This window comes from Miscanthus floridulus, chromosome 2 (assembly GCF_019320115.1).
Source record: "Miscanthus floridulus cultivar M001 chromosome 2, ASM1932011v1, whole genome shotgun sequence".
NCBI lineage: Eukaryota > Viridiplantae > Streptophyta > Magnoliopsida > Poales > Poaceae > Miscanthus > Miscanthus floridulus.
In genome coordinates this window covers 139,281,527-139,298,224 of record NC_089581.1, presented here as the reverse complement: position 1 = coordinate 139,298,224, position 16,698 = coordinate 139,281,527, and the positions used below count along the sequence as shown (strand labels likewise).

Below are 16,698 nucleotides of genomic sequence, written 5' to 3'. Positions count from 1 at the left end.
AGAGCGATCTGGATGTACTTTACCGGCACGGAGTAGAGGTACTTGGAGACTGTCTCCTCTTCGTCGATGGTGACGTCATAGCTCTTCAGCTTGCTGATGAGCGTCTATAGGCGGAGGGAGAAGTCCTCCACCGTTTCACCATCCTTGAACTTAAGGTTGGCGTACTCCTGTTTCAGAAGCTAGGTCGTCGCCTTCTTTGCGTGGTCAGAACCGACGCGCATCACCGCAATAGTCTCCCACGCCTCCTTAGCCGAGCTATTCACCACCAACGGCTCCCTGTACTCCGCCGGTATAGCAGTGAGGATAGCCTCCAACGTTGACATGTCATCTTTCTCATTGTCGGTGTCCTTGTCAACAACATTCCAGAGTCGTTAGGCTCTGAGCTTGACATTCATGGTCCCCGACCACTCTCTATAGTTGGTGCGAGTCAACATCGGGCAACTGGTGCCGCTGACCTTTCGCACCGTGCAAACAACGACCTCCGGTCGTGGCTGGGCAGCCGCAGCAGTGCCACTGCTGTCGTCCATCTCCGAACCGTTCATCATCGCCAGCGATTAGTCCGACGATGACGCTTGTACGGCTCCGATATCACTTGTTAGCCCATAGGATCGCCGGCTCGGGTGAGTCGATCACTCACCAGTCTTGCACCACGGCCGACCTCGACAGAGGCTGTCCAACCACACACACTATGGCTAGAGGTAGAAGAAGAGGAAGAATAGAGCATACACACGGCAGAGACACCAGCGTTGGCCGGAGCCCTATATAAGAAATGGCAAATCTGAACTCTCTTTGTTGAGTTGTAACACATGCGCAAGGCAATATGGAAGACGGCGTTAGAGTATGCAAAGTCCGTTAGAGTTTTTCACCACCAGCGCAAGGCATCGACATATTAGGGATATATGGAAGAAGAAAGCTGATGTCCACGAACGCTAACTTGTCCGGATGGTCAAGAGCGTATTTTGGTCTCGCCCGACCCCGAGGGCACGAGTTCCGTCACGCCTGACCCCGAGGACGCGGGTTCCATCTCGCCAGACCCCTCGGGCGTCGGCTCCGTCACGTCTGACTCCGAGGGCGCGGACTCCGTCTCACCCGACCCTAAGAGCGCGGGCTCCGTCTCGCCCGACCCTGAGGGCGCGGGCTTCATTAATAAAAGGGGAAGCATGACGCCCCACGAAGGGCACAACGTTGAACAACTGAACGAGCTCAACGAGACTCAACTCCGTTCGACCTTTTCACCAGAGACTTGGGACCTGCTCCCTCTCTCGCCCGTTTATAGCCCATACTATAAACTAGTGCCGATAACACAAGCAGCGATAGACTTGATGTAGAGACATTCCGCCCTAACCAGTATAAATCCTTGTGTCCTCTAAGCACACCATCCAGGCTAGACGCGTAAATCACAAATTTATTGATCGGTGATTCGAAACACCGACAAGTGGTGAATTGGATAGGCAATGTTCAGCGGTGGTGAACTCGATAGGCACTATTATGTTCTTAAAGCTTCACTGACATCTCCATATATACAGGCCAAAGAAACTATGTCTGCTCTTTGATGAGCGGGGAAAGCCGCATACAAGAAAACAAGTTCCTTCTCATGTTTTAGTGCAGACAATCCACAGTAGCGAAATTGGTTCCAAAAAGGAGAGTAGCATCAGTAAAAGTATCCAAATGGTCACGGTAGTGTACATCTTCAAGCCAAACTTCCCTTCATAAACAGAGATTAAGGACGATAGCTTAACTATAGCAGGCAAAGCGTTTTATCATTTCGCTTGTGGGTGCGAGGCAATGAAGTCAACTGCAACTTTGATGGAGTCAATCTTGTCAGCTTCATTGTCAGGTATCTCGAATCTGAATTCCTCTTCAAGGGCCATAACAACCTCCACTGCATCCAAACTGTCTAGGCCAAGATCATTCTTGAAATGGGCATCTGGTGTCACCTACAGGTCATTGGGAACAAACTGACTGAGGATTTGTCATCAAGCGTTAAAGCTTGCAGGCAAAAAATGTAACCAAACACTCATGTCTCGACAGCATTTACTTATTGGAACTTTACAGATTAGAGAAAAAGGACAACAGGAGGAAGATGACTGAACCAAGGTGAAAACCTGCTAGCAGCTCTTTTTGTTATGTGCATAGGTTTTCTTTTTCCGTCACGCATAAGTACAAAAAACAAGCAGCAAACTAGATTGCTGACAGAAAAGAGTTAGGGCTATCATATACAATTCTCAGCTCTCACTTATTCTTGCTGATTTCCTATAGTTATCATGCATAGAGCACGAAAATGCAGAAAAGATAAACACATATGCGAGAGAGAAAATCCCAAAATAGACAGCAGGAAAACAAAGCGCGTGTTTAGTTGGCACCCAAAATCCAAAAAAGTGCTACAGTAGCCATCACATCGAATCTTGCGATACATGCATGGAGCATTAAATGTAGATGAAAAAAAACTAATTACACAGTTTAGTTGAAAATTACGAGACAAACGTTTTAAGCCTAATTAGTCCATGATTGAACACTATTTGCCAAATAAAAACGAAAATGCTACGGTAGCCAAATTCCAACTTTCCCTCCAACTAAACACGCGCAAAATAATCATGTCAAAATTGTGTCTGCCTTAAGGTATTTATACCCTAATTTTCCCTCCATTCCCAGGCACTCAGAAGTCAGAACATCCTAGTTTCCCTTAGCCACCAACAACCATATACCCCTAGTCCCATTGCACCAACGCCTGCATGAATCCTGGCTCAAAATGTCTGACTACCAGACGATAGAGCTCAACAATGCTCAACAGTGGGTGATAACCTTGACCTTACTATTATCGAGGAGCTTGCCTCTCATCTTCAAGAATCCTCCACAGCACCATGGAGAGATACCAGCATCATTATCTCCATCATGGCAGAACAAACAACCCCTACAGACCCCCCCCCCCCCCCCCCCCCCACACACACACACACACACAAAAGACACAAGCTTATAGGCAGGAAAGACGGGTTCACATCACTAATGGCAGCGCCAATGCAAAGACAATGAAAACATGGACACTTCCGCGCAATGACAGAATAATGGAAGGAGTCATTAATCTGCCAAGATTTGCTCTGGCAAAGCAGCAACTAACTGTTTTGCGACCAGCAAAACAGAGCAACAGAGGAACTGGAGTTTTCCTGCCATGCCCAGATGCGTCCAACCAAATGAATGGGCTGACTAAAACTCCAAGGACCATCAGTGCAGAACTGATGCTGCATTACAATAGGCAGCAATGCCAACAAAAGCAACTGCAGAAACTTCATATCCATGCCAATTCACTGGTAAATGCTGCATCTCATGATTGCCCTGATGAGCTTTGCCTACCACATGAATGGATCTATTGATGGTGCCTATACATGAACATGAACTAGACCAATGCAGGCATAAGACGATGATTAGACACTTTCGTAACAAATAGCTAACGTAGAACAACTAAATAGGCACCACTGTGTTGCTGCAAGCTGGAAAATAAGACTGAAGTTCTTTCCCAAAAGATTGAGGTCGTCACTCCTTGCTACATTGTACAAAATGCAATTACTTATATGCATGTAAATGAATGCTTTTTTCTGCATAATATCTGCTACGTTATGTGGAAAAGGCTAAAAATACAGTATAACAGAAGTTTGTCTCATGATGAAACTATTAGTATTAAGCGCTGACATTCATGTCTTTGCCCAATGCCCAAGCTAGCACCTGCAAATATTGATAGGCTAAGCAACTTGGAAGCCCGAGTTAATTTAAATGCTCGATTTCTCGTATTATGCACAAGTGCTACCCTGCCAGTAGGCAAGCAGAGAATAGTAAGATTTGGAATCCAAGAGGAGACGCTGTCATGCATGGTATCTAGCTTCATCCTAATTGTAGTAAAAATCTGGTTTTGATTCCAGACCCCTTCAATTTGTAAGTCCTCAGATCAAGTGGCTTGTTCAGGAGAGTAAAGGAAAGACTCCGTCCATAACTGGACAAATTGCCTAATCCATAGCCACTAAGGCAACTAATTAAATGCCTAGTCAGACTTTCTGTTAGTCTATGTTTTCAAGCTTACTAACTGTTTTTAGTTGCAGACACTTGTGTTTGTTTAGGGATTTCTTATTTGGTTTCTTGATGCTGAATCTCAATATGGTATGCTAATTCCTGAACGACTCAATCTCTTTGAAAACTATCGAAGTAACTGTCTACACTGAACAAAACAGCGCCTAGTTGTACTCCGCTTGATTTACACAAGAAATCTTGGGCACCAAAATGCCCAAAAAACAAATAAAACTATATAGAGAACTCCCAATTTTCCATTAGTGCATGTTTTCACCAGCAAAAATGAGTCATTTCATTAGTAATCATTTATCAATTTCCACCGAGTAAGAAAATAAAATATTTCTGAACAAATTAGGGAATAGCCCTAAGCATTCTGCTATTAGCTAAAGTTTACCAACTATGAAATTCATGATAATCAACAGAATCAAGTTGAAGTAACACTAGCAACAACACCACAGCTTGCAGCCATTTTGTCAGCCAAATGAAATCACTCTTTGAACTTGAATCCAATTTACACATAGAAATGCTTATCATTATTGCACACTGCTAATAGATCTAACAACCCAGCTACGTCTGTGTTTCTCACAAATATTCATTCCTCGGAAAGAAGCTATTGTATGGATTCGATTCGATCGCCGGTTTGATCCCATCAAGCACCTCTTGCTCCAGCTAGCCAACGGTAGGGAGAGTGTGACAGCAGTGTATATACCTTGGAGGGGTCGTCGATCTTCGGGAAGCTCTTGACGACCTTGATGATGCGTTCAGTGACCTCGCTCTTGTCCAGGAAAGAGCCCTTGGCATCCTCCGAAGACATCCACCGCCGCCCCCACAGGGCCTCCTGCAGCGACGCCGTCGGCCTCACGGACGCCGCTGACGGGGCCGCCGCCAAGCGGAGGTGCCTCAGAAGCAGGTTCCTCGCCGCCGCCATTCGCGCCTGGATGAACTGGCTCTGTAGAGCCTTGGGGAGGGGATCGGAGGCGGCGGCTACCGGCTAGAGGAGGAAATGGTTGTTGCGGCGGCGGAGGGGAGGTAGGAGAACAGGTGTGGGGTTTTAGGCCCTTTATTTATTTATTTACTTTATTATCACAAGTCTATGGGCCTGTTTATTCTTGGCCCAGGTTTGTCAGGGCTGGCCCGTCAAACTGTTCATTTGTTTCTCATCTTATGTTTTTGTTCTCCTAATAAAAAAATCTCATATTGTTTTTGTTCTCCTAATAAAAAAATCTCATATTTTTGTTCTTTCTTTGTTTTCCTTTATCCGTCTTTGCAAAGATTGGCCCTGTTCGCTTGAACTACTTCAGCTATACTTTTCAGCGAACGAATAATATTTTTCTGCTAGCATAAGACAAATTTCAGCGAAACGGAACAGGGCCATTGATTGGCTCCAGCTTCCTTTTTAAATAAAAAGGATTAAAATATACCACAAGTACAACAATGTGTATGATGGATGTAAATATGATCATATGTAGCTTGTAAAATGATTGAGACATAAATTTAACATATGGTACATTCCAGATGCGGAGAATTTTATTCAGATCAAAGGAAGTAACTATAGTGTTCAGGTGGTTACAGTAACTCCGACAACTCTTTAAAACTCCTCCGAAAATTGGTGTAACTTTGTCATATACTCGTGGTCTCCTCGTGCTCCTAATCGCCACAAAATCACTCCCTCGTGCATGAAAAAAAAACGATCTCCACACCCACCACTAGCATGACTTCATCTGAAGTATAAACTTTTGCTTGTATGTTAGCCGATGCTTGGCCATGGCATGGCCAACCCTAGTCATCGATGGTTGCCTCTGTCCTTGGCCGATCGTGGGTATCCCTTGCCTACTTGTAGCCCCTCCTACAGTGGCTAGGGCCGGCTCCAGTTGGTCAGGGTGTTCCTGTAGGTGGCATAGTAGTTCTCAGTGAAGACAGCACAATGGTTCTTAGTATATCTCCTAATTGACATTCAGTCACTGCCGAAGGCCGCGGCTTTGCCGAGTGTTTTTACACTCGACAAAGAGCCCTTTGCACTCGGCAAAGGCTTTGCCGAGTGTAGCACTTGGCAAAGTCCGCTCGGTAAAAATTTTCTCGGCAAAGGGTCTTTGCCGAGTGCTTTTTATCGGGGCACTCGGCAAAATAAAAAACAATTTTGCGGAGTCCTTGGGGCGGCACTCGGCAAAATATTTGCGGCCGTTGCGAGCCGGCCGTTAACGGTTATTTTTGCCGAGTGCCTGACCCAGCACTCGGCAAAAGAAATTATTTTTTAAAAAAATTACTTTGCCGAGTGTCCCAGCCCAGGCACTCGACAAAGTTTTTTTTTATTTTTTTTTAAAAAAATTACTTTGCCGAGTGCCCCTGTCCAGGCACTCGGCAAAGTTTTTTTTATTTTTTTTTTTAAATAATTTCTTTGCCGAGTGTCCCTGTTTAGGCACTCGGCAAAGAATTTCTGAATTTTTTTAAAAAAAAAATACTTTGCCGAGTGCCCCATCCCAGGCACTCGCAAAGTTTTTTTATTTTTTTTAAAAAAGTACTTTGCCGAGTGCCCCTACCTAGGCACTCAGCAAAGTTTTTTTATTTTTTTTTTAAAAAAACTTTGCCGAGTGCCTAGACAGGGGCACTCGGCAAAGTTTTTTTTATTTTTTTTTAAATAATTTCTTTGCCGAGTGTCCCTGTTTAGGCACTCGGCAAAGAATTTCTGGATTTTTTTTAAAAAAATACTTTGTCGAGTGCCGCGGCGAGGCAAAGAAATTTTTTTAAAAAAAAACTTTGCCGAGTGCCTTGCCCATGGCACTCGGCAAAGACCCCGAGAATTGCAAATTTTTTTTACATTCCATTGTAACAGACTATATATATATACACACACATCAATCATCACATCTATATCACCAACATGCATTATATATCACAAGCACACACATATTTAATAAATCCATCGAAAATCCATCACAAATGCACCAAAGTTCAACATCACAAGTTTATTATTACAAGTTCAACATCACAAAGTTCAACATCCCTACTGTGGCGACGGAAACTGCAGGTGTGGCCCCCCGGACAGCGGTGAAGGACCGGACTACGACGAAGGGTTAACGTGATCAGCCGCCGGTGACACGCTAGCAGGATTGTTTGAACCCGCCGACGGAGGCTACACAAAAGAGAAGAGATTGCATGTGTTAGACTCAAAATTGAAAATTTTGGCAGCAACTCCCCTACACGGGGAGGTTTCCAACCTGCAAGAAACAACGGCACAAAGGCCGACAATAACAACGGCACGAAGGCCGACAATCACAACGGCACGAAGGCCGAAAATCACAACGGCACGAAGGCTGACAATCCCAACGGCACGAACGCATTAAACTTTCATACTCACAGGAGTGAAGTGTCGAACCGGAGCTGGAGCTGGCAACTGCACTTGGACACCCAATGGTTTGCATGATCTGATACATGTCCGCCATCTGCTTCTTCGTGGCCTCTAACTCTGCGGTCAGGTGCGCTTGCGTCTCTCTTGTCTCTGCTAGCTCAACCTATAGTGTTTCAATCACATGTTTCAGTATTGCAAATCTGATCAATGTGTGTAACGTTCAATGTACGACGAGTGAAACCAGAATTACCTGAAGTTCATCGACCCGCGACAGTGTTGGAGTAGGCCGTGCACGTATGGGAAGGCTTCTGGCCGTGCTCCGTGCCCTCACGTCGGAGAGAGAGAGGGTGCAGAGCTCGAGGAGTCGGTGCCGTCTGCAATCCACAACCGCCCGTGCTTCCTGCCTTGCCCCAGCCTCATGATCACCTCTGTCTCAAGGGGCTCAGTGCTCAGATTGTGATCTGAGCCATGGAGCGCCCTAACCGCCTCCGTGTAGTCTCTGACCTTAGCGTGGACGCTCGGTCAGAGTAAGCCTAGGCAGGGCCATCCGGGTTGAAGACAACACCGGATTTCACTGGGCCCATGTGGGACATAGCCCATGCACCAAACTCCGACACCGGCACGTCCGGGTGTGCCACCTCCTGCGAGAAAGACGCCAAGATGATTAGAAATCAGGCAAAATTGAGCGTTAGAATAGATAAATGACATCTCATACAAGTGCCCGCTTGAATGCAGGGAGGTTGCGGCTGCCTTGGTGGTGAGTTGGAGCGGTCCTCAGTGCCCGCTTCCGCTTGCCTTGCTCGTGCTTTGTGATGTACGCCGAGTCAAGGTACCTGTCCACGATCCTCGACCATGCCGATCTATGCGACATGCACCACGAGGCCGGCACCTACACATCATCAAGTGTTTGCCATATAAGAAGATCAATTCTGGACCTACTAAATCTCAAAACGAATCAATATTATTCACCTACCTGAAGGCACTGCTCCTTGGTCAGCGCCACATTTCTTGTGCCGGTTTTGTTGAGGGGCTCTTTCTTGATGGACTTGTAGTAGTCGACGTGGGCCTAGAGTCGCGCCTCGTGAATCATGTTGCCGACGTACTTCTTACAGGCTCTGTGTGTCATCTGATCTGCTAGGGTCTCTCAACCTTCTTTAGCCTTGAAGTACCTCTGCATACAAACACGATGTATCCGTTCATTATTTCAATAAAAGACTTAAGCAATGGAGGAGATGTATTGAGCTATGTTGTGAGACACTTACCCAAAAGTCCGCCAAAACTCGCTCCTGCTTGTTGTCCTGCTCGTCATCCGAGCCAAGCTTGTACCTGTCCCACGACCAGGCCGGCTCCCACCTCCCCTCTGTCAAGTTGAAAGGTCCTTGTTTGGTTTTGGTAATTGAGTGACAACTTAGGTGGACTAATTGTGTTTATGTGAGATACACAGATGATTAGTCCACAGGTACATGTGTGTGAGCAACATATGCCATGAAGGTGAAAATGGCTTGGAGATGTTGCAAAGCTCACACATGTGATGATGAAGTAGCTTAAATGCACATGAGACATGACATTGAGTCATGTGATCAAGGTGGAGAAGATCAAGACAAGACTTGGCTTGATGGACCAGTTGCAAGCGTGAAGGGCAAGTCGAAGGCTTTGGAGTGATGGACCGCGTGGCGGTGAAGCTTGAGCAAGACTTGGCGTCGATGGATGATGGCAATGGTGAAGAGCAAGTAGAGTCAAGATCGATGAACCAATGTGATCATATGATGATATGAAGTGGATCATATCATTGTTGATCGTGTTGGTGCATGTGTTGCATCGACACTGAAGGAGATGGAATGGAATGCGCAAGGCAAAGATATAACCTAGGACATTTCATTTCATCGGTCATAGGTGTGTAGAGAAGTTTATGATCGAGTTTAGGATAGATGGCCGTACTATCAAGAGGGGCAAACTTGTTTGCATATCGGTCATCTAGTGCCACTCGAGTGATCTAACTTTGCATTGTCGCTAGGATCGAGTGACGTGGCAAGTTGAGTGGCTAACATCCTTTGGGAAATGATTGTGAAAATGCTAACACACTTACACATGGTGATGTACACTTTGTGGTGTCGGTGCTTTCAGGAAAATGGAATGCCTATTTTCTATTGCGCTGGATGTAAATTCTTGGTGGTTAGCACATTGGAGCAAGGGTGAAGAAGTTAGAAGTAAAAACGAGTTGATCACGAAGATGCTGGTGTCGGTCAACTGACCGGACGCTGGATCTGAATGCACCGAACGCTGGCAGGCTATGTCTGGTCAGGTTGATGTACGATGACACAGAAGCTGGAGTGTGACCGGACGCTGGCTGTGTCCAATCAAGTGTGACCAGACGCGTCTGGTCGAGGTCGGTACCTTACTAGAAACGACCGGACGTTGAGGGTCCAGCGTCTGGTCAGTTGAGTGCTGTTGCGTCTAGTCAAGTCAAGTGACCATTGGAACTGGGACATATGGTCGTCTGCGAGCGACCGGACGCTGAGGTCCAGCATCCGGTCAACACGACCGGAGCGTCCGGTCGGCCCGACCGTTGTCCAGTGAAGGGGTAACGGCTAGTTTAGCCCTTGGGGCTATAAATAGAAGTGGCCCTCGGCCATGGCTGGTGTGGAGCACCTTGGGGGACTTTGTGTCCATGCTTGAGAGTGCTTAGGAGCCCTCCATCACATATATACTTCATAGTGATCATCCGATTGTGTGAGTGAGCGATTCTAGTGCGATTGCATCGTGAGGTTGCATCGAGTGGCACTAGGTGATCGAGTTGCAAGCCGATGGTGCTTGTTACTCTTGGAGGTTGCCACCTCCTAGACGGCTTGGTGGTGGTCTCCATCGAAGTACGCAAGAAGCTTGTGCGGCGCTCCAGAGAAGTGCTTGTGAGGGGCATTGTGCTCGCTCCGCGGGAGCCGCGAAGAGCAACTCTAGTAAAAGCGTGTCATTGAGCTACCCTCTGATATGATGCGATGTCCCGATCTTCATGACGTAGGATCAATCACCAGATAACTAGCTAAAGAACAGCCGGATAACTTATTGCAGGCAACGATAACTAGTGCAACCTAGCAAATAAAACTCAAAGCCAACCACCGTCTTTAACCGGCAACCTGAATCGAGGATTCGCCCAACCACACTCTCAAGAAACCAACCTACAATCAATCAAGGTAAACCTCGAAGGGAGTAGGAGCACCAATTGGGAGTGGATGAAGCCGCCGCTTCTGTAAATCCCGCAAAGGAAATCACAAGAGCAAAGGGGTAGAGATCACTCTCAATATTTGTTAGCACACAGCTGAACAAAAGGGGGTTCTGTATTTCAATTATCAAAAGTCTTCTTTTGCTTAGGAGTACATGGATATTTATACTAGGAATAGCCCTCCTAGATAGGTATAAACACGAAAAGGAAATGAAAAGGCAGGCTATGTGAATAGACTTCCACGAAATGGGTTTCTGAGCAGTTTTCGCATGGTTGTTGGTCTTCTGCGCAGTCATTAGTGTTTTGGCAATAACTCCATCTTGGAAAATCCAAAAGACATGTGGTTGGTTGCGTTGGAAATCTAACTTGATAAGGTTTCACACCATGTATAGCATGCACCACGAAACATTATAGAATGGTACAGTTTAATATGAGAAGTTGTACCAATATCATGTCCCAAGAAGACTGTTAACCCTCTGAGCAGTCTGCACTAAAGCTGGTCGGATCTACACTAAAACTGGTCGGCTCTGGTCGGCCTTGAAGAATTAGAAACTAGACTTCACAAGCTTTCCAAAAAGTCCTCATGGACCTCCATAGCCTTCAGGAATAAAAAGTTATGATATTTTCTTCTTGACAGTACTGTCAGTTTCGAGCGGTCTGACCAGTATGCACTAAGCTGGTCGGATTTCATTAGTTACTGCTCAGAACTGCTCGGCATTAGCATCATTGGAAAGTAGACTTAATAAGCTTTCCAAAATGTGCTCATTCACCTTCATAGCCTCTAGGAATCAAAAGTTATGAATATTTCTTTCTAACTGTTCTGCAGGACTGGTCTGGTTCGAGTGTGATTCTTCTCTGTGGTCATCACCTTGTGTGTTCTTGCCATACTCTTTAGTGAACCTGAGCAACAACAATGTGCACGACTTAGGCAGTATATAATTCTCATTAATATTAAATTGAACTTCATAAAGTAGCGCATTCACCTCTTGTTGTAGCTTCTTTGCTCGACTACGTGTAATTGGGCCACCAAAGGCTTGGGCTAGTGTCGATATAGGTGATACTTGAGTTGGTGTTACTTGAATTGGAGGTTGTAACATGTTGGTTAATGACGTGGTCATATCATCCTCCCCCTCTTGAAAAGGAGTCGTCCTCGACTCTAATCCATCTTCTCTTATGAATGGTGATAAGTCAGCAACATTGAAGGTCGTACTCACACCATAGCTTGCTGGAAGATCTATCTTGTATGCATTATCATTGATCTTTGCAAAAACACGGAATGGTCCATCTCCTCGAGGCAACAATTTGGATTTGCGCTTATCAGGGAAGCGATCCTTACGCAAATGTATCCACACCAAGTCCCCTGGTTTGAATAACACTTTCTTCCTATGTTTGTTCATACTTGTAGCCTTGCGTTTAGCACTTAGTTCAATTGCCTCCTTGGTCTTCTCATGTATCTTCTTTACATATGCAGCACACTTGGAAGCTTCCATGTTGATTCTCTCCTGCAATGGAAGGGGCAACAAATCGATCGGAGCAATAGGTTTGAACCCATATACGATTTCAAAAGGACACAAGTTAGTGGTAGAGTGTACTGTCCTATTATAAGCAAACTCCACATGTGGCAAGCAATCCTCCCAAATCTTCAAGTTCTTTTTCACCATGGTTCGCAGCAACATTGACAATGTACGATTCACCACCTCAGTTTGTCCGTCGGTTTGAGGGTGACAAGTTGTTGAGAACAAGAGCTTGGTTCCAAGTTTAGCCCATAATGTTTTCCAAAAATAGCTCACGAACTTGACATCACGATCAGACACAATGGTTCTAGGCATCCCATGTAGCCTCACAATTTCCCTAAAAAATAAATTAGCAACATGTGAAGCATCGTCGCTCTTGTTGCAGGGGATAAAATGAGCCATCTTTGAAAATCTATCAACCACAACGAATATAGAATCCTTTCCTCTCTGAGTTCTAGGTAACCCTAAAATAAAATCCATGCTTATGTCTTCCCAAGGAATGTTAGGAGCAGGTAAGGGAGTGTATAAGCCATGAGGATTTAATTTTGACTTAGCTTTGTGACAGGTGATGCATCGTTCCACAAATCTGATGACATCTCTCCTCATCTTAGGCCAATAGAAATGATCACCTAGCAGTTCGTATGTTTTCTTCTGTCCAAAATGACCTGTTAGTCCACCTCCATGTGATTCCTGCAACAAAAGCAATCTAACAGAAGAATTTGGAACACAAAGCTTGTTAGCTCTAAACAGAAATCCATCATGTATGTGATATTTTTCCCAACCTTTTCCATCTTTACAATGATTATACGGTTCTAAAAATTCAGGATCATTATTATACAAACCTTTCAAACTTTCAAGACCCAACACCTTGACTTCAAGTTGATTTAACAACACACTCTTTTGAGACAAAGCATCAGCAACCACATTGTCCTTACCTTTCTTATATTTCACAATGTATGGAAATGTTTCGATGAACTCAACCCACTTGGCATGGCGATGGTTCAGCTTAGCTTGCCCCTTCAAGTACTTCAAAGCTTCATGATCGGAATGAATAACAAACTCCTTCGGCCATAAGTAGTGCTGCCATGTCTCAAGTACACGCACCAAAGCATACAATTCTTTGTCATACACAGAATAATTTAATTGGGCACCTCCCAATTTTTCACTAAAATATGCTACTGGTTTTCCTTGTTGCATTAAAACTCCTCCTATCCTAATTCCACTAGCATCACATTCTACTTCAAAAGTTTTAGTGAAATCAGGAAGAACAAGCAATGGTGCTTCAGTCAAACGTTTCTTTAATTCTTGAAAAGCAGTTTCTTGTGAGTTCCCCCATTTAAAATCAACCCCTTTCTTTGTCAATTCATTCAAAGGAGCAGCGATGGTACTAAAATCTCTCACAAATCTCCTATAAAAACCAGCAAGGCCATGAAAACTTCTTACTTGACTTACATTCATAGGAGTTGGCCAATCCTTGATGGGTTTCACCTTTGATTCATCTACTTCTATGCCCTTTCCTGATACAACAAAGCCAAGAAACACAACATGGTCTGTGCAAAAACTGCACTTCTCAAGATTAGCAAATAATTTCTCCTTTCTAAGCTCATCCAAGACTTGCCGAATGTGTGTTCATATGCTCTCCAACAGACTTGCTGTAAATTAGAATATCATCAAAGTAGACAACTACAAATTTTCCAATGAAAGCTCGTAGGACATGGTTCATTAATCTCATGAAAGTACTAGGGGCATTAGTCAAACCAAAAGGCATAACTAACCATTCATACAGCCCAAATTTAGTTTTAAATGCAGTTTTCCATTCATCTCCCGCTTTCATTCTAATTTGATGGTAACCACTTCTCAAGACAATTTTAGTAAATATTATGGAACCACTCAATTCATCAAGCAAATCATCTAACCGTGGAATAGGATGACGATAGCGAACAGTGATATTATTTATAGCTCTACAGTCAACACACATCCTCCAAGAACCATCCTTTTTAGGCACTAATATCATAGGAACAGCACAAGGACTTAAGCTTTCATGAACAAAACCTTTATCAAGAAGTTCTTGTACTTGCCTTTGTATTTCTTTTGTTTCTTCAGGATTGGTGCGGTATGGTGGACGGTTAGGGAGTGCAGCCCCTGGAATGAGATCAATTTGATGTTCAATTCCACGAATGGGAGGTAGTCCTACCGGTGTTTCTTTTAGAAAAATGTCTTCATAGTCTTGCAAAAGATGAGACACAACACTAGGAAGAGAGGTGATATCATTTGGTGAAATTAAAATGTCTTTGCACATAAGTACAAAGAGCACTTGATCTGGGTTATTCCTCACTTCTCTCAGCTCAGATTTTGTGGCTAGCATAACTAGATGCTCTCCCTCTCCTTTCTTTTTATCTCTCAAATTTGGCTTGTGGCACTCACTCACTGAATTGTGGATGGCACTCAATTTCTTTTGCTCTTCTGTTCCTTCACTTGCTGGACTAATTTCAGTTTGCTTTTGTAAGTGCTCAGCCATGATTTGTTGAGGCGTCATAGGCTTGAGTACAAACTTATTTCCTTTCAAATCTAGTGTGTACTGATTTGTTCTCCCACAATGCTGCGTATATCGATCATATTGCCAAGGTCTTCCAAGCAGCAAGTGGCACACAGACATCGGTGCCACATCACACTCTACTATATCAACATATTCACCAATTTTGAATGGAACCTTTACTCTATATCCAATCTTAATATCTCCTGAATCATTCAACCATTGGACATGATAGGGATGAGGGTGCCACTGTAGTTTCAAACCAAGCTTATCAACCATCTCACGACTAGCAATATTATGGCAGCTCCCGCCATCAATGATCACCTTGACTACCTTATCTTGCACTTTAGCTCTGGTTTGAAAAAGATTATGTCGCTGTCCATTTTTAGCTTCCTTCATTTGAACGCTCAAAATTTGAGCCACCACAAGAGCAGCACCTTGCTCAAATTCACATCTAGTATGTTCCTCATCTTCATGAGCCTCATCATCATACTCTTCCTCAACTTCCTCTTCACTAGCTGATTCATATTCTCCATTGTCTTTCACAATGATCACATGATTATTCGGACACTCCTTGATGACATGCCCACGACCTCCACACTTGAAGCATTGAATCCCACTACTCTTGGCTATAGAACCCACTGAAGTAGTGGTGGATGCTGATGGTTTAGAGCTCATGCCTTGGGTAGCAGTGTTCTTCCCTCTAAAAATACCCTGCACATTAGAACATAAGTCTCCACTTGAGCTTTTCGCTGATGAGGGTGCAGCAGTAAACCTTGAGATTGACTTGCCCCCTCCTGACATAGTCCTCGTACCATATGACAAGGGCTTGCTGTTCTTAGCATCTTGCTGCAATTGATGTTCAGCTTTAGTTGCTTGATGTACCAAATCAATAAGATGACAGTACGGATGAAACTCAACAATGCGCTGGATATTGCGATGTAACCCAGCCATGAAACGTGCAATAGTTTGCTCTTCATCTTCACACACATCGGCTCTAATCATAGCTTTCTCCATCTCTTTATAATACTCCTCAACAGATAGGCTTCCTTGCTTCAGATTCTGCAATTTATCAAAAAGATCACGCCGATAGTGCTTCGGCACAAAACGAATTCTCATTTCTTGCTTCATCTCATCCCATGTTGCAATAGGGTTTTCTCCATCTTCTTCTCGATCATGCAGAAGTTGTTCCCACCATATCAGAGCATATCCATCAAACTCAAGAGATGCCATGGCTAATTTCTTCTCCTCTGAATAATTATGCAAGCGAAATATCTTGTCCACCTTCAACTCCCAAGTGAAGTAAGCTTCAGGATCAGATCCTCCATCAAATTTTGGCATGGTAAATTTCAGTTTGCCAAACCTCTCCTCATGGTTGCCTCTTCTATGACGTCGGTGACCACCATGATATTAGGAATGATTATCTTCATCCACATCTTCAGATTCATCACTGTCATCATTTCTTCGACCTCGTCCTCTTCCTCTACCATGTGCAGCACCTTGGTTTCTCCTTACTTGTTCTCTTGCTCTTCTAGCAGTAGCTCTTCCATCACTATCTTCTCCATCTTTACCATGGTTTCTTGCACCATCATGAGGTTGACGACGCCCTCTGATTTCAGTCAAAAGAGCCTGAAGATCTCGGGTCAACCGATCTTGCTTCTCTTCCATGCTTTGCTGGAGTTCATTAAATTGTGCCATAGTAACACAATCTTCTATCTCAACACCACCCATCTCCTATGTAAGGTTAGCTAAATACGAACAATAGGTATTTATGGAAAAAAAATTTGGTAGCTCTCACAACCTCACCTCTCATACCAATCGAAGCTCTTATGAAGTCCCTGCGGGTTACAGGAAAAAAAATAGTGTGTGGTGGTAACGAAAGTGATGGCTAGGCGAATACAAGACCAGAGAGTACCGATTACGATGGCTTGTATGTGGAGCTTGGTAGGGAGTGATACACAAGGAATGCAATCTAAAATCTAGTTGTTGTAAAGTTAAATAACAATCCAAACTAGAGGTTCTCTGCCTAGTG

General features: G+C 44.3%; 1 protein-coding gene and 1 pseudogene across 1 annotated transcript; both read right to left on the bottom strand.

Moving 5' to 3' along the window:
• Positions 1 to 1,571: 1,571 nt before the first annotated feature.
• Positions 1,572 to 5,101, bottom strand: LOC136539858 (acyl carrier protein 2, mitochondrial-like). Its single transcript, XM_066531852.1, has 2 exons — positions 4,766 to 5,101; positions 1,572 to 1,937 (listed from the first exon to the last, which is right to left on the bottom strand). The coding sequence occupies exons 1-2, from the start codon at positions 4,982 to 4,984 to the stop codon at positions 1,761 to 1,763; spliced, it is 396 nt and encodes a 131-aa protein (XP_066387949.1). The 5' UTR covers positions 4,985 to 5,101; the 3' UTR covers positions 1,572 to 1,760.
• Positions 5,102 to 7,935: 2,834 nt separating this feature from the next.
• Positions 7,936 to 16,007, bottom strand: LOC136537155 (uncharacterized; annotated as a pseudogene).
• Between the last annotated feature and the right edge of the window lie 691 nt (positions 16,008 to 16,698).

Bases quoted from the DNA above. Each gene is read 5' to 3' on its own strand.
- LOC136539858 (XM_066531852.1), bottom strand. From the start codon at position 4,984: ATGGCGGCGGCGAGGAACCTGCTTCTGAGGCACCTCCGCTTGGCGGCG. The intron at 1,938-4,765 runs GTATATACACTG...AATGACCTGTAG, and splicing joins AGATCGACGACCCCTCCAAG to GTGACACCAGATGCCCATTT.